The 27,117-nt window shown below is 42.6% G+C and overlaps 1 protein-coding gene across 4 annotated transcripts in view; it reads right to left on the reverse strand.

The window, feature by feature from the left end:
- Positions 1-27,117, reverse strand: part of HEG1 (heart development protein with EGF like domains 1) — a 109,187-nt gene that overhangs the window by 63,221 nt on the left and 18,849 nt on the right. For all 4 annotated transcript variants that reach the window (XM_064292600.1, XM_064292554.1, XM_064292516.1 and 1 more), the window contains exons 2-4: positions 10,992-11,285; positions 8,808-9,107; positions 95-448 (exon numbers count right to left, since the gene is read on the reverse strand). In XM_064292600.1, the coding sequence (XP_064148670.1) occupies positions 95-448; positions 8,808-9,107; positions 10,992-11,285 (948 nt within the window). The remainder of the gene's footprint in view (positions 1-94; positions 449-8,807; positions 9,108-10,991; positions 11,286-27,117) is intronic.

The following is a 27,117-nucleotide window of genomic DNA, read 5'->3' on the forward strand; positions in this document are numbered from 1 at the left end:
TGCTTTTCTTTGGAGATTGCAAATGGTCTTGAAGCAACTTCTCAAGAAAATTCAACTATCTAATAACATTCATAAGTAAAGACTGAACACTTACTTGGAGAATCACTTTGCCAAAATTCCATCGAGATCTCAGAAGATGTAAGTTTAAATCCATTTTCTGTTGACGGTTCAGTGATCTCCGCATTCCCTAGATTCCCAGTTACTTCACTGTTCCTTCTTGATTCCTCTACAGAGGGTGAAGAATGGACTGATGCTGAAGTGGCGGCAATTTCGGAGTACTCAGGGAAGTGCTCTGTCTCATTTACAGGTCCCAGGCTGACAGGTAAAGATTGGAGCATCCTAGGGACACCATCAGTAAACATGGTGGCATCATGCATACTCTCTGTCTGACTGGCTGAGGGACTACTGAAGGCAGTGAAGTTATTTAGCTCCTTTATACTTCCAGAAGCTAAAACAGAAGAAAATAAGCTTCAAAACTCAAAGGTTTTAAGAAAATCAGCGAAGTATCTAGATACAAATAACATTTCTTAGATTTTAGTAGATAAATCTAGGGACTATGATTCAAATGGCCACCAAACACATGAAAAGATGCTCAGTGTCATTAGCCATCAGAAAGATGCAAATTGAAACCACAATAAGATACCATTAGGAAGGCTAAGATTAAAAACAAACAGAAAATAATAAATGTTGGCAAGGATGTGGGAAAATTGGAACCATTGTCCATTGCTGGGGGGAATGCAAAATGGTAGAGCCATTGTGGAAAACAGTGTGGCGGTTCCTTAAAAAACTAAAAATAGAACTACCACATGACCCAGCAATTCCGCTCCTAGGTATATACCCAAAAGATTTGAAAGCAAAGACTCAAACAGAGACTTGTACGTCAGGGTTCATAGCAGCACTATTCGTAATAGCCAAAAGGTGGAAACAACCTAAACGCCCATCAACAGATGAATGGATAAACAAAATGTGGTACATACATACAAGGCAATACTACTCAGACAGTAAGAGAAATGAAGTCTTGATACATGCTACAATATGGATGGAACTGGAAGACGTGATGCTGAGTGGTATGAGTCAATCACAAAAGGAGAAATACCGTATAACCTCACTTACATAAAAAGACAAGTGTATAGAGAACAAAGTTTATTAGTGGTTACCAAGGGTGGGAGGGAGGGGGTCAGGAGGGGTTAACGGTGATGGAAATATAATGTTGATTAAGGGTACAGCTGCAGAGTCGATAATTGCAATTGCTGTCAATAAGTTGTACACCTGTAAACAGTTGAATTGGCAAAAGCTGTGTGATAGATAAATTTACAACAATGACAAAAAAAAAAAAAAACAGCTGCTGAGGCTGCTTATATACAATGAAAAACCTCATGGGATTTAGTTCTTTGGTTTGGAGGTTTAGGGTCATGGTTTCATGGGACACCCCAGTTAACTGGCCTAATAACATGTTTAGTGCTTCTGTTCTACCCCCTAGTTCGTTGCATCGTGTCCGGGGTCTTAAAAGCTTGCAAGCAGCCATCCAAGGCACAACAATTGGTCTCTACTAGCCTGGAGGAACAGAGGAAGAAGGAGAGTCAGGAATAGGAGGAGGATATGGGATGTGTGGCTAATTGCCTCTGCCAACCACTGCCTCCTTTGCCTTGAGATCATAAGAACTGAATGGTGCCCGACTACCACTGCTTAACATTTTGAGCAAAGATTCTATAGAATGATCTTGATCAAAAGGGGAAAAATGCAGAACAGAATTTCAAATTCTTATGGACTCCAGACTTCTCGAAGCCATGAAGATTGGATGAACCCCTGAAACTATGGCCCTGAGATAATCCTTAAACCTTAAACCAAAAATATCCCCTGAAAACTTAAAACCAAACAACTAGTTAAGTTTACTAGCTTAACTAGTAAAAAATGTCTGCTTTGAGCATTATGGTCTTTTAAAACCCATCTATATGGGATCAAACTGACAATAGCAACTCAAAAGATTAGACAGAAACCTCAGGGGGCAGTGAGTTTATGTTAATTGGGGAGGAACAACTCAGAAAAGGAGGGTGGGAATGGCTGCACAACTCAAAGAATGTAATCAATGCCACCAAATCGTACCTGTAGAAACTGTTGAATTAGTTTGTTTTGCTGTGTATATTCCAAACAAGAGCAACTAAATAAACAATTAAAAAGAAATCTAATGACTGTGGGCTTAATATAGAAATAAACATTTGTGCAATCAGGACACCTTCATGTACTCTTTCTTCCCTAGCTCTAACTCTCATAAGCTAAGTAGAGAAGCAGTGAGGTCATCTACCAGCCACAATGAAAATTTTATGCTCAGGCTAAAGGGAAGACGGGAGAAAGACTCTCCATATTATTTGCTTTGGTTTCTATAGAGGAAGGTGAACACTTCTACCCTTGAATTCCACATTATGACTTAAACAGGATAGGCCCTCATGATAAGGCACAGGGTGATTTTTGTTGTATTTTATTTTGTTTTAGCAGCATAACTCTTTTGTTCAAATGCTATTACACATTAAAACCCAATATATCAAATGAGTAAAAGTGGGCCAGTTCCAGGGCACCCACTCCCAGGTCATGACTGAGGAGGTCTAGGGCTTTGCAGAACACAGCTGGAACACTACTGGCCCAGAACAATAATTCTCAGCCTAGTCACCATCAAGGACTCTAGTATTCCCCACCTCAGGGCCACGATAAACCTTATGTTTTGAGAGACTATAAACCAAACTGCATTTATTAAGTAACAGAGCTTCTGATCAGCAGGAGATACTCATTGCTGCCCCATTCCCATCGCCGCTGAGTCGATTCTGGCTCACGGTGACCCTACAGGACAGACTAGAACTGCCCCAGGGTTTTCAAGGCTGTCGTCTTCACGGAAGCAGACTGCCACATCTTTTTCCTGCTGAGCGGCTGGTGGGTTCGAACCTCCGACCTTTTGGTTCACAGCTAAGTGCTTTAACCACTGTCCCACCAGGGCTCCTTGTTACCCCACTAATATAATTCCATCCATAAATACACAGGCTTCATTATTTTTTCATTATTTTAGTTAGCCTCATTAGACTTTGGAGATGAGTTCCTGACACTATATACTACTCCAACAGGCCCCTAGGAGACCAAGGACTTCAGGTTGGGAAGAGTTTTTCAATACTTATCAAAAAGGATGGTAGCCACTAAACAATTGTCAAGAACTTCAAGGATTAAATTTTACACCACTGGTGAAAATCCACACTCTGTTCTGTAGGTGACTCGCTGAAGGCTCCCTTCCACAAAGAAATTTCCCAAAGGACACCCTGAGAACTGACCTCCAGGGGGTACAAAGGGCTATTAATTCCTAAGCCAGGAGCCAACTGCGGGAAAGCTCAGTGAGTGGGCAGAAACATGGCTGGCAAGTTTCAAAGGGAAGAAAAGAGGGTGATTTGTTTTTTTTTTTTTTTTTTTGCTTGTGGGGGAAAAATAACAAAAAGTACTCTACACCTATATAATGAAAGGTTTCAAGCTGTTAATTATGACCGAGAAAAGGGAAGAAGGAAGTGGTCATTATAAACTGTTCTCTGAAGACCATTCCTATGTGCAGTTGTGACCAAAAGCACAAATAAATATCAGCTAGAGAGAGGAAACGAAGAGGCTCCTTCTACTCTTGAACAAAACCTATGGAACCAGCTATACCCAGAGTACGGTCTGCTGCTCTGGTCCCTTGACCTTAAGGAAGACGAAATGAACACGCACGTGATCCATCAAACTAGTACCCGAAATAAATAGAAAAGCCTGGACACAAAAGCAGAGTTCTAGTCTATTCACTCCTATTTAAAAAACAAAACTAACAAACACACACAAACCTTTCGAGTATAAAAAAGGAAAAGCATGGTTGTTGTTGAGTGCCATCAAGTCGATTTCGACTCCTAGCGACTCCACGCGACAGAGTAGAGCTTCTCCGTAGGGTTTTCTAGGCTGCAGTCTTTATGGGAGCAGATGACCAGGTCTTTCTCCCGTGCAGCTCCTGGGGAGGTTCCAACCTTTGGCCTCCTGGTGAACAGCTGAAAGCTTATTCACTGTGCCACCAGGGCTCATTGGAAAAGATTTATTATACGTTATTCCCAAATTCTCACTCAACCCCTTAGCTTCTCAGACCTAACCTGGAGTCCATCTTTTACGTTCACCAAATTACAACCTCATTGGATTGTTAGATGTTCTTTCAAAACACTTTTATTTCCAGCAAACCTCATGCTTTCATTCAACGTTCTCACCAAAACACAGCAGCAGCTATGTTGGACTTGGCCTGAAGATCTCAGGCTTGTTCACCTCCTGTGGTTTTGGCAAATCAGTGACCACAAAAATACAATCACAAAAGTTGCAAATGCTGAAAGTCACAAAAGGGAAGTTATTATGTTTTCCCTGGCCCTGACGGCTCTACGGAGCATTCTTTGGCTGATCTCATTATTATCATCATTATTAAAAGCTACCCTTTATTGGCCAATTACAATGTGTCATGCATTGTGTTAAATACTTTATATCCATAATCTCAGTTAATCCTCATAGTAAAACCATGAAATGGGTGTGAGTACTTCTGTAGAGCTGGTGCCTCTTAGTAAAAGGAGTAAACGTTTGGTCAAACCCAACCACCATCACCACTTATACTAGTAAATGAATGCCCATTAGATAAATCTAAGGGGGGATTTACTGCTTCTAATCAAGAGGCCAGCATTGTTGATTATTTAATAATTGCCCTTCCTTGCTCATTTCTATCTTTGAATCAGCCATTCAAATAGAAACAAAAACAAAAACAAAAAACCACAACTACCCATTTGGGAACAAAAATAAGCCAGTTTCCTTAATCTTTATAACAGGAGCTGGAGAGAACACCTACCACTCTGGTAAAAGCATATGGATGGCTCTCCAGGCGCAACATCCAACACCGGACCCTCGTGCATACATCAGAATACTCAATCTTGACTGCTATCCAGAACTTGCCAAAATTACAGCTGACACAGCTGATATTTGCGAAAGATACGTTCAATCAACAACCTTCTGAGTTGTTTCTTTTTCAATGTTGTTTCCCTTTACAAAATGAAATCACCACAAAGCAATTTACCCCGAACCATGTTAGCTCAGCAACCCACAGAAATACTTTCATGAGTTAAGATGCATTATTATACCCTGAGCTCCTTTTGAAGATCTATAGAAGAGACCACCTTTTATAGAACATGAGCACAAATTTCCCAAAGATGGCAGTTGGAGGCCTTGTCCATTATGATCTTCCATATTCCTTCCGTAAATATTCCTTGTAGAATTTACTGCTCACAAAGCACTTATGCCTATGGATAAAACCATAGGCTTGCTTTATCTGACAACAATCGCATGCTCCACCCGGTTTTCCCTTTATGCCCTGGTTTCCAGGAAGCTCAGTGCTAAATTTAGTGCTCAACTGTAGCCACTCTCACACAATTGAACATACACATATCTTTTCGCCTTCAAAAGAGGCTTTTTTTTCCTGTTTGTTCCTTCATTTACTCCTCGCCACACTCCAATGTTCAAATAATACATGTTCACGATAGAAAATACAGAAAGCATACAAAGATGTAAAGCAGAAAAAAAAATTTTTTTCTTTCAAAAGGTTTCCAATCCCTTTCATAAATCTGTTTTAGCTGCCTGATCCTATACCTGCTTTAATACTGTAAGGCAAACCATTTCTTTCCGGAAGCAGGTAACGCCCGGTTCTTCCAGCCTCAGAAGAGGTTGTGTTGTGTAACAGACTGGTGCGTGAAAGAAGGCACAGGATACAAAGGCTGAATGTGTTTGGAATAAGAGATGCTGAACTAGAAAGGGTCTTTGAGATCATCTAGTCTAAAAAAAAAAAAAGTCTAGTCCCCTCATATTACAAATAAGGACCTTGTTTGCTAGCCCCGTCCACCTCGTGCCAGGCTCCTGGGTGGCCATCCTAGCTCTCACCAAGTGAGAAACATCACTAATCTGACTGGTCTAAGGGCCAAGGGTTTTACTGGGTCACACTTAACTAGTAGATGGAGCGGCCAAGTGTCAAATGGCACAAGCCCACACTGCATTCCCTCCTTTCTTCTGTACTTCCATAGAGCTGCTCGGCCGGGTTGGGTTGACTCTGGGTCCACCTTTGGCAAGTCCTGCCAGCTCTCTCTCAGCACTCTTGCCTGCATGCCCAGTTCCTTTACCAGGTAGTAACGCCTTAGGATTTAGATTTAAAGGGAGGCAGGAGGTATACCAGGAGTTCCTGGGTGGCGCAAATGATTAATCACTCAGTTACTAACCGAAAGGATGGTAATTTGAGTCCACCCAGAGATGCCTCAGAAGAAAAGCCTGGTGATCTACTTCTGAAAGATCACAGCCACTGAAAACCCATCGGAGCACAGTTCTAGTCTGACAAACGTGGGGTCGAGTCAGAATTGACTTAATGGCAACTGGTTTTGTTTCAGGAAGGAGACCAAAGCTCTGTTTAGGGAGTTAGCAGGTGCTAGTCGAGCTTAAGGCCCTGGTGGAGCAGTGGTTAAGTGATCGACTGCTAACCAAAAGGTCAGCATTTCGAATTCACCAGCCACTCCTTGGAAACCCTGTGGGGCAGTTCTACTGTGTTGTATAGGGTTGCTATGAGTCGAAACTGACTCAACAGTAGCAATTTTTTTGTTGCTGTTGTTGTTAGCCCAGCTTTAAAATACAGCAGAACTTTAGTATGGCTTCAGTTCCTTGTGCAAGTCTCGTTCCTTGTGCAAGTCTTGTCTGGGATCTCCACAAGGAGGATCCTGGATCCCCTCATTTATACTCCCATTTAACAGTGTCCAAAGCCCTCTCTGATACTTCAGAGGGAGTTAGGACCCAACCTAGAAGAGATAACCCAGTTCACAAAGACCCAAGGAGTATGAAAGATACGGTAGCACTCTCCAGAAATTAAAAGTATACAGTTCTAAAAGGATGAATGCCCAAAGAATTTTTTTTCAAAACCACCATTACCGTTGAGTTGATTCCAACTCATAGCAACCCTATGGGACAGAGTAGAACTATCCCACAGAGTTTCCAAGGAGCACCTGGTAGATTTGAACTGCTAACCTTTTGGTTAGCAGCCATAGCACTTAAACACTACACCACCAGGGTTTCCCAAAGAATTTTAGGACCAATTATTTTTTTAATGTTGAAAAATATAGGAGACTACATAGCAAAATCCAATAAAGTTGGAAACGTGCTGATTTTCAAATATACCACATTAGTGGGTTGAATTTAAATTATAAATATTAAATGACCCTGACCAGAATCAAAGTATAGTTGTCTAGAAAAAGCTCTCTTCCCACTGTTCAGTGAAGCTGGTTGTAAATCACTGAACCACAGTTCTTCGGATCTGGAAAGGATCATAGCTTTAAAAAGGATCATAACCTTAAAAAGCAATCTCTTAAAAACATGAATCATAAATTATATGTATATCCAGTCAGCAGGAAACTGTATACAGGGGATACAGAAGAGGAATTGGCTGATTTCAAAATAGGATTTACAGAAAGGACCTCTGGGTTCAGTTTTGCTTTGATGACATAAACCCAAATACCTAGCCTTGCAAAGTACTTCTAAAAACCTCCGACCTATAAAAATTTTGGAAATGGCAATCCCTGAAACAAGCTAACCTCTATTTCCCAGTCATATTTCCAGCCCTCTCTGTCTTCTCCCTCTGACACGGGGAGGAAAACCAGTAACACACACAGACTCGGAATAAAACCTCGGGGAATAGAAAAGACAGGCAGTTTCTAACCCTCTCTTTGTCCGCCGGCTGTATCTGCCCTGTGAGGGTATATGGGCACACGCTAATCTCCATTGCTTATCAACTGCACCTTGTTCTCAGGCAGGGGGGAAGCTACGAGAAGTAACAGACCCGGCCCGTGTCCTCAAGAGAATTACAGTCTACCTGGGCACACAAGGTATTAGACAACGAAGCGTTACCAGGGGACTAGCACAGTCTGTAAATCACTGAGGATTGGGGTGACGGGGTGGGGGGTGTGGTTGAAGAAAAGCTTCACGGAAGTGGAATACCTGTGCTGAGGCGTAAATGATGGGTAGGAATGGGGTTGGCAGGGAGGAAGATGGCTATGCTACAGCTGCACTTACTAATATCATGCCCTGCCAACATCTGCATTGAGTTGTTGTCTTCTTTTTCCTAGAAAAATGTACACTCACATTTTGTTCGCAATCAAAGGAAACATGTTTGCAGTAACGGAGACAAACTAAAAGTTTAATTCCCAATCAAAGGATACATTATTCCAGCCATGGTCTCTTGTCTCAGAATAAAACCAGATGCCATTGAGTTGATTGTGCCTCGTGGTGACCCCTTGCGTGTCAGAGTAGAAGTGTGTGCTCTGTGGGGTTTTCAGTGGCTGATTTGGGGCAAGTAGCAGCCCGGGACCTTCTTCCGAGGTACCTCTGGGTGGACTTAAACCAACCCTTCGGTTAGCAGCTGAGTGTGGTAAGCGTTTGAGAGGCCTGTCTAAGAACACACACCAATAACAATTAGTCTTTGTTGTGCGTATATGTGGGAGTATGTGGGGGGGAGCGGTGAGGGGTGCGGAAAGCAGGGGGTTGGTGGACAGAAAGACCTAGAGGAGTCACCAGACCAACTATTCTTTTCTTCCTTATGCAGCTAAAGAAAACACTAGGACAAACTGCAGGCAGTACTTTTGCATCAAACATTTTGCATTATAGTGACACCAGTTCTGTTTACTGTCTTTCCGCCTTAGCCTCTACCTAGCTGCATCCATCTATTTATTTCCATTTAAGCCGAGGATGGGAGAACTCACATGAAGAATGGTCTGAGGGAGGGGTGTAAGCTGGAGTCCTGGAGAAATGTTGGGAGGAGAGCTCTGGTCCCCAGGAGTTTCTCTTCCCCAAGAACGTGGTCTGTTCTCCCATCTCCAAAGCAGGAAGAGAGGACTGGCTCAAAACAGAAGTGGCAGCCACTTGAGGGCGCATAGTCGCTTCTTCTGGGAGACGCTTTCCCATGGCCAGGGAGCCCTGGAGCATTCCACTCTCTGTTTGAGAAGCAGCAATCCTTTTTTCTGACTCTGAACCGCTGGATGACCAGTGAAGCTTTTCCCAGGCTGAAACCAGACAGCAACAATTAAAATTCCATCATCAGACTTCCAAATGTTTTAACAGTCTTTTAGTGGGCCCAGCTCTGACCTCTACAAAATGTGTAGCCATGGAAAGAAATTAGGCACAACTTTATTCAGTGCTACGGCTGCTAACCAAAGGGTCGGCTATGGCTGCTAACCAAAGGGTCGGCAGTTCAAATCTGCCAGGCGCTCCTTGGAAACTCTGTGGGGGCAGTTCTACTGTCCTATAGGGTCGCTATGAGTCAGAATTGACTTGATGGCACTGGGTTTGGTTTTTTTAATTCATTCTATGAAACATTAAGTCCTGAAAGAGAGATCACAAACCAAGACAAAGGCTGTTTTTGGATCTCATTAACCAAATACTTTGCATTTTATAGTAAAATTATCAGAAAAGGGGCATACTGGAGCTAAGTATCAGAAGATATGGGTTGCTCCTGGGTGGTGCAAATGGTTATGCACTCGGCTACTAGCCTAAAGGTCAGCAGTTCAAACCCACCGAGAGGCAACTTGGAAGACAGGCCCGGCGACCTGCTTCTGAAAAGTCACAGCTTTGAAAACTCTATGGAGCACACCTCTACTCTGCACACTTGGAGTCACCAAGAGTTGGAATAGACATGATGGCAACTAACAGCAACATCAGATCATATGGAATCAGAGATCAGATTGCAGTCATCATGGCACATCACTCACATTCCACAAAGTTGGTCCCAGGATTTGCTTGACATTAACACAAACAAAACTCCCACTAGTTGCATGGCTGGTGACACAGGCAGCAACACATGCAGTGGCCGCAAGCTCTGCGACCATCCTTCATGGATGAAGCACGAAATACCTTCATGTGTCTTCTTTACAGAGTTGAGTCTCCGACCAGACCTCCTGTCACTAGGGCGTGAATCCTGGCACACTCTCTGATGCCTGCATCTTCTACTTTCAGACCCTTACCAAGTCCATCAATTTTCCTTTGTGAGATCTCACTTTACCAACCACTTCCTCTCCATCCCTGTAGTCACTAGGCCATATCTCAGCATCTGAGATCTGGGTGTGAATTTCTGTGTCTTCCTGAGTGGTCCTCCTGACTGCAGGTTCCCTCCCCATCCCATCCCTCCAGCCTCTAATATCTTATACATGACTGCCAGGCAAATCCTCCCCCAAGTTGCTTTCATCATGCCACTTCCTTGTTCAAAAGCCTTCCGTGACTCTTCCTATCCCATCAAATCTGAACTGTCTGGTTTCCAGAGTCCCATTCACATGACTGTATTCTGCCTCTGCTCCTCTCCTCGGTGTGCAATTACCAGCCTCCCCAGGCAAGGCTGCTGGCCTTGCTGCCCCGTGAAGAGGCCACCTTCTCTGTCTCTCCTGTGCATCTTCATCCACACTGCTGGGAAGTCCCACTCCTCAGACACCCTTCCCGCCTGGCTCAGATACAAATCCCAGCTCTGAAACCTGTCAACTGTTAGATCTCTTAGCAAATCTGTACCCTCATCTGGTTTGTGCTTGCAACTTAATCAACTACCCACCAAAAACCAAACTCACTGCTGTCGAGTCGATTCTGACTCATAGCAACCCTGTGGACAGAGTAGAACCACCCCATAGGGTTTTCAAGGCTGTAAATCTTTACAAAAGCAGACTGCCACATCTTTCTCCCCAGGTGCAGCTGGTGGATTCGAACTTGGGTTAGCAGTCAAGTGCTTAACCACTGCGCCATCAGGGCTCCAGCAATTAACTACAACACATCACAAGGGGACCCTAAGTCACAGGTCTGGTCCACCCCAGCCCAGGACCCTTGGGAGGGGGGTAACTCTGGTGGAAGCTTTGTTTTCCATGAGTGGACACACATGAATGAAATGAGCCTCATCAGCACAAACTCACCTGAGGTGTTGTTCTGGGAATTCAGAGCTGTTGCTACCTCAGGTGAGCCCCCAGCAGGGGACATGATGAAATCTGTTCCACTAGGAGAGTCAGATCGTCTTCCAGTATTCGCTGTTTCAGTCAGTAGAGTAAAGTCTTCTGGAGCGCTCGAAGAAGTGTGGCTCTTTCTGGAAGTCTGAACCATCACAGGCTCTTTGGAGACCACTGCTGAAAAGTTTCCTTGACCCTGATAAAAGGTGATGTTTTCTAAGTGGGGCTCAGTGTTATTTTCTGGCCAATGGTTCCGGACGGCAGCTGGAACAGTAAGAAAATGGATAAGTGACATTTTGCTGGCTTCTGAAAGGAAAAGTAAACCTTCAGCAGAGACATGAAACGCAAATGTATCAGTACAGAAATAGATTCAAGTAAAATAATTTCATCTGTCTTTAATTCCTCTATTAATTATTCCTGCAATGCAATGGGAGAAATTATGGAGCAACAACACAGTATATAAAATCAAATTCTGTAGTGGGTGCAATAAATGATGAAAATTAATAGAAAGAGATTGACTCGGGGCTCAAGGAAGAACGCCTGAACCTGTGGGGCCTGGGCAGTCTCAGAGAGGGACATGGAAGAGGCGGGTCAGGTTGGACGGATGGGGAAGCTCTTCTTATATAGCCAAGGCTGTTAAGAACTGTGCCCTCTGAGGCAGTAGGGCGGTGAAAGATAGCAACACCTAATCCTGAAATCTGTTCCTGTAGGCAGGAGGTGGGGCATGTACAGTTTCTGGTAAGACATGTGAAAGATTCGGCAATATTGCTAAAACCTTAATGATGTAAATACTTTTGATGTAGTAATTTTTTTTTTTTAATAATTTATCCTGAGGAAATACTCAAGAATGTGGACTGCATGGATGCTCATTACAGCATTGTTTACTATAGAAAAGAAGCAAAGAAAGAAACAAAAAAATCTTACCAGAGATAAATCAGTTAAGTTATATCCATATGAAAAGAATAGTGTATGGTCATTAAGGAAACCCTGGTGGCACAGTGGTTAAGTGCTACAGCTGCTAAACAAAAGGTCAGCAGTTAGAATCCGCCAGGTGCTCCTTGGAAACTCTATGGGGCAGTTCTACTCTGTCCTATAGGGTCGCTATGAGTTGGAATTGACTCGACGGCAACAGGTTTTATGGTTATTAAAAAAAGATGTTATATAAGAATAAAGAAAGATGTTCTAGAAGTAACCATATTACTGAGTTAAAGCAACAGGCTTCAAAATAGAATTCAGAGTGTGATCCCGTTTTTGCAACATAAATAATAAAAACATTAGCAAACGTGTATTGAATTTTTACTATGTACATGCCAAACACTGTTTTCAGGACTTTATGAGCATTAATTCATTTAATCTTCACACAAAATCAGAGATAAGTGGTCTTATTATCCTCATTTTACATATGAGGCCAAGGACGCAGGCACAGAGAGGTCAGTACCTTGTCCAAGTCACACAGTTAAAAAGCAACAGAACTAGGACTCGCAACAGAACTAGGACTCCACCAGGCAGCCTGCTCCGAGCCCAGCCCCTTCCCTCTTAGCTGTGCTCAGCCAGAAGAATAAAGTGCTGGGGAAGAGTTTTAGGATGGATCCTCCCATGCCCTCTAACTTTCAGTTTAGGGGTGCCGATGAAATGTTGCGTGTAAATATGGACATGCAGTTTATAAATCAGGAATTCATTTATATTAGAAAATATGTTTAAATGATCATTTTACTTCCATCACAATCAACCAAAAAAAAAAAAAAAAACTCATTGCTGGGTTCATTCGACTCATAGCAACCCTATAAGACAGAGAAGCACTGCCTGCCCCATAGAGTTTCCAAGGAGTGCTCAGTGGATTCAAACTGCTGACCTTTTGGTTAGCAGCCGTAGCACTTAACCACTATGCCACCAGGGTTTCCACCATCATCAAGATGATAGCAAAGAAGATATTAGTTCAAAATGCTCTGAGGATGAAGTTAAAGTTGGGGGCTGAAAGTGACTGCAGAGGAAATCCTCTGGAGTTTCAAGTGTCATTTGTGAAGGTGGGGGGTTCAGAGTCAGAACAGATAGGTGGGATGCCCAAGTCCGGCCTTAGAAGGTTATCCTGCAACTTGGGAGACATCTGCACCCAGCCCAGCCATAGCCTGGAAGCAAAAGCTGGATGAGCCAAGCCTCTGGAAGATAACATCAAACATAAAGAGCATTCTAAGACCATATCCAAACTAACACGGCAGCAAATCTGAAATGCACGTGCTAACTACAGGATGCTGAGTTTAATGAGCGTCTCGAGAGAGCAAGGATGAGGACAAGAATCGTTTGAAGTGATTACTGACCACATGGCTTCTTGAAAAACCCATTTTTATTTCTCCATCTGAGAATAAGATTTTTTTTTTCTGCTCAGGATCCGGAACTATGGGTACTGTTGAGAAATCTCTGCAGCAATGAAAGAAGTCACTTCTACCCATACGAAAACCAAAAACCAAGCCAAACCCATTGCCGTCGAGTTGATTCCAAATCATGGTGACCCTAAAAATGGCAAACCATCTGACAAATAGAGGTTAAAGGTAGAATCTACAGTTCAACTCAAAATATCACACACATACATACACAGGCACACCATATACTCCCAAAAGGAACGTGTTACCTTCTAGGTCAGCATCGTGTACCCGAGATATAGAACATGAGCCACAAACCAAGCCACCTGGGTAACTTTAAATTTTCTGGTTGCCACATTTTAAAACATAAAAAGAAACAGGTGAAATTAATTTTAATAACTATTTTATTTAATCCAACATATCCAAAAATATTATCATTTCAACAAGTAATCAATATGAGAAATGTAGGGAAATATTTTATATTCTTTTTTTGGTGTTAAATCTTCAAATCCAGTGTATATTTTACAATTCAGACTAGCCACATTTCAAGAACTCAATAACTTCACTTGGTTAGTGGCTACTATATTGGACAGTGAGGTTCTAGACCAATGGTTCTCAACATTTTCCCCATGCTGGTCCACTCCTGGAAACCCTGGTTAAGTGGCGTAGGGGTTAAGTGCTACAGCTGCTACCCAAGAGGTCGGCAGTTCGAGTCTGTCCTATAGGGTCGCTATGAGTCGGAATCGACTCAACAGCAGTGGTTTTTTGGTTTGGTCCGCTCCTAACAGGAACAGTGGCTTCACCTGTTTGGAAGTGAGGCGCTAGTGATTAGAAAAACTTCCATACAAGATTCTGATAAACTTTCCTAAGGGAATCCTAAAAGCCCTTCAGAATTACTGTTGTTGATGTCTCCTGTCCTGTTTCCTGTAGGTGGTAGTGAACAGGAGCTTCCTGGATGAGAAGGGAAGTTGACCAGGCACCTAGCCTGTTCTGGGGCCCAGTCCTAGACAGGCAAGGACCAAACTTGGCTAGATACAGGACGTGGAGGGTGAGATTCTAGGGCAACCAAAAAGTCCATAATTTCAACTTGAGACTCTGAGATTACAGACAGCAGTGACCTGTAGGGCAAGTTCCCTTTATTCTTCCTATCTGAGCTACAAAGTTTCCTCAGGCAGAGTAGAAGGTGAAGGCGTTTGAGGACTACTTCTCTATCCTCTTGGTTAACTGGGCACAATGTGAGAAATTATTCTCAAAGGAAGCCAGAAACAAGTGCTTGTAGAGAGGCAGAAGAAGAGACTCAAAACCCATGCCCCAAAGCTGGCAAGCCATGAGCAAAGGGAAGGCCATGAGACTCATTTGTGAGTGTGGCTGAGCCTTTGAGGAAGCCACGATGTCCCAAGGTGTGGGTGTCCCAGCCCCAGTCAGCTCAAGCAATTCTACTGCAGTCTCCAAAAGGGAAAGAATGGTCACATGCAGAAAGGACCTGCCGAACTCTGAACCACTCTCTCCCAAGAGGGTGGACTAAAGTCGTAAGAGAAAAAAAAAAAATTCAAAGGCAGACAATAGTTCTGGAGTATCCTAAATAACTCTTCCGCTGCAAACAACTAAAAATGCTGAATACGATAGTTTAAAAAATATTTCTAACTGCATTGTTGAGCTGACAAGTAAGAACTCGAATCTTCGAAGGACAAAAATGAATAAAGCACGGGAATTCAGACAGCCGAGCTAACTTGAAAGCTGGTAGCTTCCCTGGGGGCGTCTGTTCAATGTTTGTGACCTTGAACTTCTGTTCTGACGGCATGGACTACAGGAGATGAGAAACCAAACCCTTCAAGGAGGGAGTCTAAAAGGAAACCCATATATAAAGCTGGGACCCCAAAGGACCGTACCTTGGGTATAAGGCAAATTGAGACAAATTTGTCCTGTAGAAGGGGACAGCAAGGAACCCTGGCCTTTCAATCTTGGTGGTAGGGGAAAGAAAAAACAAATCTCACCCAAGAATTTGTAACCATGTGGGTGTGCAGCATAATTTTACATTACCTGTGTGGTCTAAACCTCGAGCTGAGGATATGCTTAAAAGTGGTCCTGACCCTTGTTTATCTTTCAACATAAAAATCTCTGAATTATACACTTTAGATAATGAATGATATAATTCATGTACCATAAAATTCACCATTTGAAGTGTATAACTCAGAGGTTTTTATGCTGAAAAGATTCACAAGGTTCAGGACCACTGTCCAGTATATATTTGAACTGCCTGCTCCTCACTTAGCGACTATCTTGTTATGTAACATTTTGCATTTACGACAATAATAAAAAATCTACTATGCGACTATTTTGCACATTAACAAAGCAGAGGGCAAGGCAGGGCAAGGCGGCAATGGCTGTCTCTGAGCAGCCGGCCTCGGAGAAGCTGGGCCACGCTGCCCTGTGTCCTCTGCTTTCTGCTGCATGGTTCCAGCGTCCTGCTCATCCAGCTACCATGCGGGGCTGGCCTCCTTCATAGCCATGGCACTGAGCCAGCCAGTGGGCGCCTGTTCTGGGTTCCCAGCTCCTATGCTGCCTGAGTCCCTGGAGCTCAAAATTTCTGTGGGGTTAGAAGGGAGGAAAGACAGGCATCAAGAGGGTGTTTGGAAGAAATGTGTATGAGTTTAATGACATCCCAAAGTGAGCCCAATGGGGCCTGAAGCCTCTGCCTTTGGCGCGGCTGCAGCCGGGGCAAGGCCAGGCTCCCAGCACTCAAGCCTTGATGACTTGCCAGGCCCAGAGGGAAGAGCAGGCTCCAGGATTATAAATACAGGGCTTGTAGGGGTAGGAGTGGAGCCCTGGAGGCAGCTGTGAGAGGGAAGCTCTGACCCAGCACAAGAGAAAGGTGAAGTGGTTAAGCCATGGGCCCTCCAGCTTTATCCAGCCTTATTTCCGCCAAGGCTCCTTCTCCACAGAAGAATAATCCATAACTGGACTCGTCACAGGGATGAGCATATCAGCAAATCTTTGCTATTATTTCTATGATATTTTCTAAATTAAAAAAAAAAAAAGGACAAATGGATGGTCTGAAAACACACACAAAAAAAATCCTCCATTTTCATATAACACTGATTTTCCCATAAATATCTGGTCCTTAGAATCTAACCATGTCAATAAGTGAGGTGTGGGTGTGGGTGTGGGTGTGGGTGTGTATATATATATATATATATATATCCATAGGAAACCCTTGTGGCGTAGTGGTTAAGAGCTATGGCTGCTAACCAAAGGGTCAGCAGTTCAAACCCATCAGGAGCTCCTTGGAAACTCTATGGGGCAGTTCTACCCTGTCCTATAGGGTCGCTATGAGTCGGAATCAACTCGACGGCAATGGGTTTCATATATATATATATAAAAAAAAAAAAATTTTTTTTTTTTATATATATATATATATATATATGTATGCATACACACACACACGTATATATATAAATATCAATGGGAGGGGTAGTGCCCCTGATTTGTAGCGCCTCCAGGAACCTAGCAGAAACAAATGGAAATCCTCCCTAGACGAACATACCCTCAACCCAATTTTAATAGTTACTGACAAAATTCTAAGAATGAGAAATCACAGTCAAAAATCACAAAATATAGAGGAAAACAGGGCACCAACGAGCAAAAGTTAGCAGAAACAACAGAGAGCAAAGTTAGATGGGCAGAGACTTCAAATACTGGAATTATCAAAAAATATAAAATAGACCAAAAAAAAAAAAAAAAACCCCAAAATTGCCGTCTAGTCAATTTCAATTCATAGAGACCCTATAGGACAGAGAAGCACTGCCCCCATAGGATTTCCAAGGCTGTAAATCTTTACGGAAGCAGACTGCCACATCTTTCTCCTGCAGAGTGGCTGGAGGGTTTGAACTATCGACCTTTCAGTTAGCAGTTGAGTGCTTAACCATGGCACCACCGGGGCTTCTAAATAAATATACAGTACTTAAAAAAAAAAAACTGAAAATGAGACTATAAATAATGATCAAGATTTGAAAGAAACTAAAATGGAAATTTTATAAACAAAAAAAATTGAAACTAAAACTTAAGAGCATATTAGATATAAATGAAGAATTAAGAATTAGAAGATAAAAACAAACAAAAAACAACAGAATACCCAAAATAGAACAAGAGATAAAGAGAAAATATGAAAAATGTTTAAGAGGCAAGGAAAATAAAGTGAGAAAGCCCAACACACATCTAATTGAAGTTCTAGCAGGAGAGGAGAAAGAGAATGGAGAAGTAGCAATTCAAAAAGGTGAATGGGAATTTTCTAGAACCAATAAAAAGCATAAATTCTCAGCCTGAGGAAGCCCAACAAGCCCTAAGAAGGCTAAATAAAAAGAAATCTACATTTGCATTATAGTGAAATTGCAGAAAACCAAAGAGAAGATCTTAAAAGCAACCAGAGGGTACTTTACCACAAAAAATAAATAAAAAGAAGCTAGGGTTAAAAATGAAAAATCATCTACAGAAGATGACAATTGGACTAACAGCTGATTTTCCAACAACAACAATTGAAGCCAAAAGACAGTGGATAAATATTTTCAATGTTCTGAGCGAGTGAAAAAAAAAACTAGAATTGTGTATGAAGCAAAACTATCTTTTCAAAAACATTTTGTGACTATCTTTCAAAATAAAAACAACTGCAGTCAAATTTGAGCTTATTGACCACCTTCATTAAAAGGAATTATAAAGGACTTATTTCAAATGGAAGAAAAACAATCCTAGGTGAAGGATATGAGATATAAGAATAAATAATGAGCAAAGAAAATGGTAAGTATGTGTATAAATCTAAAGAATCATTGATTTTATAAAATAATAATAATTTCTAATTTGTGGGATTGCTAAAACAAGATAGAACAAATCCTGGGCAACTAAAAAAAAAAATTTTTTTTAATTTATTTTATTTTTTAATTCAAAGGTACATAGTCAGAATCACGCTGCATAGAAGAAAAGTAACTTTGAATTGTGTTAAAAATGAATTTTAAAGTTTCTCAAGCAGACCTTAAAGAATAAAATCAAATGCATCACTTCCTAGCTGGCAGAGCTTGAAACAATAGAAAATTTCCATAAAGAGAAATCAGTAAATATTGGCAAAAACCAAACCAAAAAAGTGGCAATATAAGCATATTACGGATATAATTACTAAAACCATCAGTTAAAACGGTTGATTCTGGGGAGCAGAAAATGATGGTGATAGGGTGGTCAGGGTTTTTTATGATAGCCTTATAGAAGCTATTTGATTAAACTATGTGTAACTTTTATAAAAATGAACACTAAATTTTTAAAAGTTGAATAATAAATATCTGCAACACATGACAGAAGGTTAGCATCCTTAATACATGAAAAAAAAATTTCAAAACCCTAAGATGTATATCTCATAGAAAAAGAACATGAATGTGCAATCATAAAAGAATATGTAATTATAAGAGGAAAATACAACTGGAGAATAAATACATGAGAGTATTGTTGGAAAGCAAAGAAATACAAACCCAAACTAGAAAAGATCTTTACTTTGATTGACTGACCGCCAATCAAGTTGCAAATGATAATATCTAACGTCAGTGCAGGTACAGAAAAAGAAGACTTATAATGTTGGTAAGAATGTAATTGGCACAGTCTTTATGGTGAGAAACTTAACAACTCATATCGAAAGCCTTAAAAACAAGTATTTTTTGATCCAGGAATTCCATTTCTGGAAATTAATTGTAAGGAAATTATTAAGGAAGTGCACCAGGTTTTAAGTTTAAGGAAGTTTATCACAGCACTGTTTATAATAATGAAAATTGGAAACAACCTAAATTTCTGCAACAGGGAGTTGGCTAACTTAATTACGAGAAAAAATTTTAAAGGACTGAGCAAAATATATTAACGATAGATATACAGTTTTAAATATGTATTATGCTCACCCTATGTTGTAAGTGGAGCCCTGATGGCACAGTGGTTAAGAGGTCAGCTGTTAACCCAAAGGTTGACAGTTCAAATCCACCAGCCACTCCTTGGAAACCCTATGGGGCAGTTCTACTCTATACGGTCACTATGAGTTGGAATCCACTGGATGCCAACAGGAATGTTGTAAGTAAAAATTACCAAATGGTATGTACCATATGATCCCATGTTATTAAAAATGTGTGTGTTAGAAAAAGAACAAAAAGAGGTCGCTATCCTAGTAAGAGGTCCCCAGGACAATCTCTGGAGACATGGAGAAATGTCTTTGTAATGGGTTTTCTTTGGCCCCCAGACTGCCTCCTAAAGTATTTGAAGTCTGTTTTAGTTTCCTATAGCTGCCATAACAAACTTCCACAGATTGGGTGGCTTAAAACAAAAGAAATTTATTCTCTCATAGTTCAGGAAGCCAGAATTCTGAATTCAAGGTCTCAGCAGGGTTGGTTCCTGAAGGAGAAACCATTGCATGCCTCTCTCCTAGCTTCCGGTGGTTGCTGGCAATCTTTGGTGTCCCTTGGCTTGTAGACATACCTTTCCAATCTCTTCCTCTATCTTCACGTTGCCCTCTCCTCTGTGTCTATGTCCTCTTCTCTTCTTGTAAGGACACCAGTCATTAGATTTAGGGTCCACCCTAAAACCAAGATACTTCCATCTTAAGATCCTTAACTAATTACATCTGCAAAAACCGTATTTCCAAATAAGGTCAAGCTTCCAGCTGAGGTTCTGGTGGACACGAATTTGGGGGTAACACTATTCAACTCACTACAAAGCAGAAAGCCTTAAATATAAAATTGATTCACACAACTTGATATTAATACAGTGTATAGGTTTTGGCTCTGATGCTATTTCTAGATCATAAGAATGTGAGTGGCTTTTGAATACAGAGTTAGCAGGCTGAAGACTACTTGTGCCCAGGACTCTTGCCCCATGGATGCCTAACTGTTCTCAGTACCAGTCATGGCCACAACTGGTGGCCTGATCAGAGAGCTGACCATGACCATCTCTCCAGGGCAGCTAGAGGCAATGGGACACATCCCTGGTCTGTGCTGCTACTTCTGGGCCCTGCTGACCTTGGATACCTGCTGGCTTATGGTGATACCTCCACCACTTCTCCTCAGGCACTAAATGCCACAGCTGCCAGGATGGTGAGAAACTACAACATTTAATTGCCCTCCTTATCTAGGGATCTTTTTCTTCCCTTATGGGTATTAGGAGCACAGGAGACAACACAAAAAGTTGCATTGTTTTGCCCATACCTTGTAACTCTGTGTTCTCTACGTAGAGGTCAACTCATGTAGAAGGAAAAGAACCTGCTTCCAGCTCCATGCCTGGAACCAGAATCCCATTCTTAGTAAGAGAGTCAGTGGCTAATCTTCTGGCCCCAACACTTACATACCCTGTGATCCTAGGCAAGATACAGAATTTCTCTGTGCTTTGACTTCATCTGTAAAATGGGGGTAATAACTACCTACCTCACTGGGTTGTGAAGACTAATAGAGTATATACATGTAAGAGCTTAGAATGGTACCTAGTTCGTAACGAGTACTATATAACTATAGCTGTTAAACAGATTCAGGTTTATCAACTTTTAACAAATAGATTTGGGGATGACCTTAGCAGGCATTCATCAATCATGGCTGTCTCCCAATCCTCCTCTATACAGTGGAGTAGAGGTGGGACCGCAGGTGAAAACCACCCAGGCTCCTACGCACTCTTGGTAGCTAGGAGTCCACTCTGACTAAAGTACTGAGGTTGGCTGAGTGGCTATTGGAGCGGCTCATGTCTCATCCTAAGCTCTGCTCCATGATCCCTCTCCTAGGAGGTGCATGGAGAATTCAGGGGGCACAGTGTAAGACCCAAGGCCACCTCCATCATGGCAAGGGTCCCGAAAGAACGGTATTCCAAGGCCCCGTGTTTAACTCTGGATGCTCTCAATTCTTTCATTGCCTGTTAACTGTTCCTCAGAAAAGGGATTAACAAACCCCGCAGGGGCAGGCAGCACCCCTAGCCCACCCCCTCCGCCACTCAAAATCTTGTTTGACTGTGAACATCCGAGTGTTTTGCACTAATCCATATTGTATCTCAGGGAGAACCATAGGTCAAGTGTTAAAATATTTATTGAAGTCCAAGGACTAATCCTTTCCGAAGCACTGAATTATTGAGAGCTATTGTGGTTGCATTTTGTTTGTGGTGTCACTTCCTAGTCGGCACCCGTGTAAACCCTGAGTAGGAGAGTAATAAAGTGGACAGGACTCAACAGGGACCTACCATTTGCTGGGAAAGGTACCAGGGAGCCAGCTCTTGCTCTTGGTAGAGAAGAGAATTTGGCCCTGGAGGACTGGAAAGGAGAAAGGATGCCTCAAGCTGCTGAGCCTAGGCCAGAGTGGAGTGAGCAGAAGAGACTCTGCCCCACTGACATTCACAGGGAATCCTCTGGGGGCGTGGAGGAGGCACCCTGGAGGCTCAGCTGTAGTGAACCTCACACAGGCCCTCTCCCCAGATGGCTAGAGACTATTACTCAAACCCCACTCGTATACTGAGGCAACTGAGTCATACCAGCCTCACGCTGGAGTTCAGATGTCCCAATTTCTAAGGTACCTTTTGAGCTAGAAATACCCTTCCCTGTGCCCTCGCCCCTCTGTGTCAGGCCATCACTTTCCCTTGGACTATGAATGGAGATTGAAATTAACAGGAAGAGTTTTATTGCTTTGCCAGGTTCTTTTCCCCCCCACGTTGACAACTTCCACTTCTACAGTGCCTTAATGTTCTAGAACATCTGTTTGTGAACCAGCATCCTCAGGGAACCAGCCGGGGAATAGACTTCCTAATTAGCAGAGTCAACGCCTCACCACCACCACCCCCACTCCCCCAACGATTTGGAGTTTTTCAACTTGTATTGTTTCTGAGCAGTGGAGTGGGAGGGTACAGGGAGTATGTGGTGTCATCCCAAAGAGGCAATTTCCTCCCGGAGGGCCTGTCCCACCCCCACATGGTGCCAGTCACCAGCAGGGCTGTGAGTCAAGCGCTGCCAGTACACGCTTGTGTTTCTGGGGCACAGAGCTGAAGAACGAGCGCTTTATTTTCATTTCTCTCCGTTTAGATTTGGATTTCACTAGCATTGATTCAGTGCTTACCAAGTGCCAAGTGTTTTCATATCTATTATCTCATTTAATGCTCATGACAACCCTGCCAAGTGGGTATTATTATCCTCATACAGCACTTAGGGAACTGGGGGCAGAGAGATTAGGTGATTGCTCAAAGTCACAAGCCAAACAGCAGCAGAAACACCATTTAAACCCACATCTCCTAATTCCAATTTTTTGGTGCTGGTTCCATCAACACTTCAGCTTAATTCTGGACGCAAAGCTTTAAGGCACTAACCAGTGACAAAGGCCAAAAAAAGTCCCACCTTGCATTCAACCTTCAGCCTTAAACTCAACTGCACTGACCTTGTTCCTTCCTATGAAGAAGAAGGAAATGTCCATATCACAAGGGCTTATGGTATCAGATAGACTTGAGTTTGACAACAGCTTCATAATACCTTAAGTCTGAGCAAAAGGGCTTTTAAAATCAGCTTCTAACTCGGGGGTAATTTTATAGATGATTAAAAGGATGGCAAAAAAACAATAGGGCCAGAAGGGAGAATGAGTTTGAGGGATAAGACAAGCCTGTTCCTGAAATGTGAAGTTTGGGGTGGTGTTATAACTTACTCCCAAGTAGAAATGTCCAACAGGCAGTTAAAAATTTGGGACTGGGGATTAGGAAGAAGGACAAAAAGACGGCACATGAGGGGAAAAGAGAGGATCAAGAACTGAATCAATGGAAGACTTGAACTTGGAGGGGGAAGAAGAGTCAGTGAAAGAGACAGACAAATAGTGCTGGGGCAACCGGATCTCCACAGGCAAAAGAATGAGGTTAGACCCTATACAAAAATTAACTCAAAATGGATCAATGACCTAAACTAAAACCATAAAACTCTTGGAAGAAAACATAGGGGTAAAGCTTCAGAGCCTTGTATTTTACAATGGATTCTTAGATTTGACACCAAAAGCACTAGCAACAACAAAAAAGATAAACTGGACTTCATCAAAACTAAGAACTTTTGTACATCCAAGAATGTTATCAAGAAAGTGAAAAGCCAGTCTTCAGAACGGGTGAAGATATTTGGTAGCCATATATCTGATAAGGGCTTAATATCCAGAATATATTAAAAACTCCTACAACTCAACAACAAAAAGATAAAGAGCCCAATTAAAAAAAAAAAAAAAGGGCAAAGGACTTGTATAGACATTTCTTCAAAGAAGATATATAGATAAATGGCCAATAAGCACATGAGAAGATGGTTAACATCATTAGTCATTCGAGAAATGCAAATCAAAACCACAATGAGATACTGCTTCACTCCCACTAGGATGGTTGTTATTAAATATACATACGTATAGACAGAAAATAACAAGTGTTGGTGAAGATGTAAAAAAATTGAATCCCACCTACTAATGGTACAAATGTAATATGGTGCAGCCACTGTGGAAATCAATTTGGCAATTCCTCAAGAAGCTAAACACAGAATACCATATAACCCAGCCAATTCTACTCATAGGCATATACCCAAGGGAAATGACAGTAGGGACTTAAACACTTAGACACTAATGTTCACTGCAGCATTATTCACAATAGCCAAAAGGTGGAAGCAAAGCAAGTGTCCATCAACAGATGAATGGATAAACAAAATGTAGTATATACATAAATTGGAATATCATGTCATAAAAAGAAATGAAGTTCTGATACATGCTACAACATGGATGAACCTTGAAGACGTTATGCCAAGGGAAAGAAGTCAGACACAAAGGGTAAATATTGTCGATCCCACTTATATAAAATGTCAAGCATAGGTCACCATGTTCTGGGGGAGGGGAAAATGGAGAGTTACTACTTAAGGGGTACTGAGTTTCTGTTTGGAGCAATGACAAATTTTTGGAAACAGTGGTGATCGTTGTACAACATGGTGCAAGTAACTGATGTCATTGAATTCTACACGTAAAATTATTAAAACAGCAATTTTTGGGGTGTATATATTTACCACTGTAAAAATGGCATTGGGGAAGCATCTGACCTCCTCCAACCCGACAAGGGAGAAGAAGAACAAAGATCAACAGCCCAAGGCTGATTCCTATGAGGTGGAAGTCAGACATACCTTCTCTGCCACCTCTACCAATTCTGACACCAACCACCCCTCCCAGAGCGCTCCCTACGGGGTTCGACAATTCAATGCAATGGCCACATAGAACTCAAAGATCATCACTCACAATTATGGGGTTTATTAGGGACGTTAACAGTTACAATTCAAGCTTAAGAACACTCAGGATACAGCTCTTCCATCAGAATAGCCTCTCCACAGCTGTGCTCGCAGGCACACCTCTTCCCTAGCCTTCTGTCTCTGCCCAAAGCCACTCAGCTTTCTCTCTCTGAGGGCAGGAAGCCCACCACAACGTCTCTTGCTGCTGGGTCTCTCCTTCCTTGGTGGTGGGCTCCTCCTCTCTGCTCTGGAATTGGCTTTCTTTTCAGGCAAAACCGACCAATCCCCTTGGTAGGCCACAATTACCCTATCACATAATCACCTGGGTGGGTGGAAGTTACAAGACCATGGCCAGAAAGGCCACACACAAAAGTAATTAATCACACCGCAACCCTAAACAAAAGAGAGAGAACAGGCAGCAGTAAGAGGAAGGTGGTGGTTACCGAGATGTAGCACAGAGGCTGTGGACACCCAGGCCTGCAAAAAAGCCATGAATTAGTCAATAGAAGTGCCAAGGGCTTTTCAGAGTACCACTTAGTGGATGGAAGATGGAGGCCAAATTGCTAGGGGTTGAGGCCAGTGAGGGTGAGGTTCTGAAACTATGACACTGATCACTAGCTATGGAATTCCCTGCTCTGCCTCCTCTTTAAAGCTTTCCTGGGCTTCTCACCTTGAGAACCCCTCCTGGGCTTGCTGCGGGCCCTGGAATCCTTGTATTTACGTTCTTGTATACACCTTTTTTTTTTTTATACACCAGCAACGGATCCTTATATGCTAGTGGGGCTTTTTAAGTATAATATTGAAAGATTTTCCTAAAATCCAATTGCTCACACAGAGAAGGAGAAAAGAGATTTTAGTCCCGCTCCTTTAATTCCCCCTTTAGTTTGGTGGATAGCTGCACACACAAGAGGAGCAGAACGTTGTTCACAGGTGCTTTCCTGGAGAGTTAAGTGATGCTTCCGTTCTCAGAGATCAAATTAAGGAATCCCACACGTTTACAACTGCAAAGCACTTTTTATGGGATAATGTAAAAAAAAAAAAAAATGTAGGGGGCCTAAATTATCCTATTAGATCCTTACATTTCAGGTTATGGGCAGGATAGGAATTATTACCCTATTTTACAGAAGAGAAAGCTGAGGCTCTCTGGTGCCGTCATCTGTCCAGAGTAACCCAGAGAACAGTGGCAGTGACTAAAGCCCAGCTCTTTAATTTCTCAACCAGTGTCTTTCCTCATTAAACGAAAAGCCCAAACCTGTTGCCATTGAGTAGATTCTGACTCACGATGACCCTACAGACAGAGTAGAACTGCCCTATAGGGTTTCCAAGGCTGTAAATCTTTACAAAAGCAGGCTGCCTGCCACATCTTTCTCCCAGAATCGCTGGTGGGTTTGAACCGCCGACCTTTACAGTTAGCAGCCATGTGCTTAACCACTGCACCACTAGGGCTCACCATTCCTCATTAACCACACCCAAATGAGAACCAGTGAGGACTGAGAAGAGAAAAGCTCAGACAGCTCCTCCTAAACTAATTCATGGTATGCAGTGTGCTTCACTAGCTAGCATCCATGACTGCTTTGCACCATCCAACAAGGCCAAAGTTGGGAAATCGGCTGGGCTGTCTTTTGTGCCCCCATCCCTGCACAAAGATGACCACCATCCTTAGGGACCACAGCAACCAACAAGTCTAACCCTCAGATGACAGGACTGAGGGCCCAAGAGGGAAGGTAACATTTCCAAATCCACAACACAATCAATGAGTTGCATTTATGAATTTAAGAAATGTCTACTGAGCACCAACCAGAGGCAAGACACTGAGGGTTACAAGGGTGAATCAGACACGGAATCTGCCTCAAGGAGCTTACTGCTTCCCAGAGAGCTGAACGTGTAAATAAATAATTACAATGTCGTTGGGGTGTGAGAAGTGGACCAGAGAGGCACAGAGGGACGCTGAGGGGGAAGGTAAGCACAGGACTAAGAAACCCAGCCTCCCCTTCCACTGCTCGTCTGCCCTCCATCCCAGATAAAACTCGACCCTTCCAAGGCTGGGGCCCTGTCTGCCTCACTGCCTTCGCCCCAGGATCCATCCAAATGAGGGGGATTTCAGGCCGGATGGCCGCAGTGGATATTTTTGGGCAGGCAGGAACCTTGGGGGCGTGGGGGGAGGTGGCCACGATCTCACCAGAAAGGCAGCCGCCCCCTCCGCCCGGCCGGCCACTCTGGGTTGTGTTTTGAAACGCTGCTGCGGATGTAATGATCTTGGGTGGAGGACGTGAGGGAGCCAAATGAGTTTGTGTGAACAAAGGACTCAGCCCTCAATCTGGACCGTCCAGGGCTCTCGGGGAGTTTCGTTTCCTTCCTTGTCCTTACCCTGGAAGGAGCAGGCCTCAGAAAAATCATACACACTGAGAAGTGATGTGATCTGTAAAAAGGGTCCCCTGAAACAGCCTCTAGAATGGAAAGGTGACAAGGCATATTATCT

Source organism: Loxodonta africana, chromosome 1, assembly GCF_030014295.1.
Source record: "Loxodonta africana isolate mLoxAfr1 chromosome 1, mLoxAfr1.hap2, whole genome shotgun sequence".
NCBI classification, from domain to species: domain Eukaryota; kingdom Metazoa; phylum Chordata; class Mammalia; order Proboscidea; family Elephantidae; genus Loxodonta; species Loxodonta africana.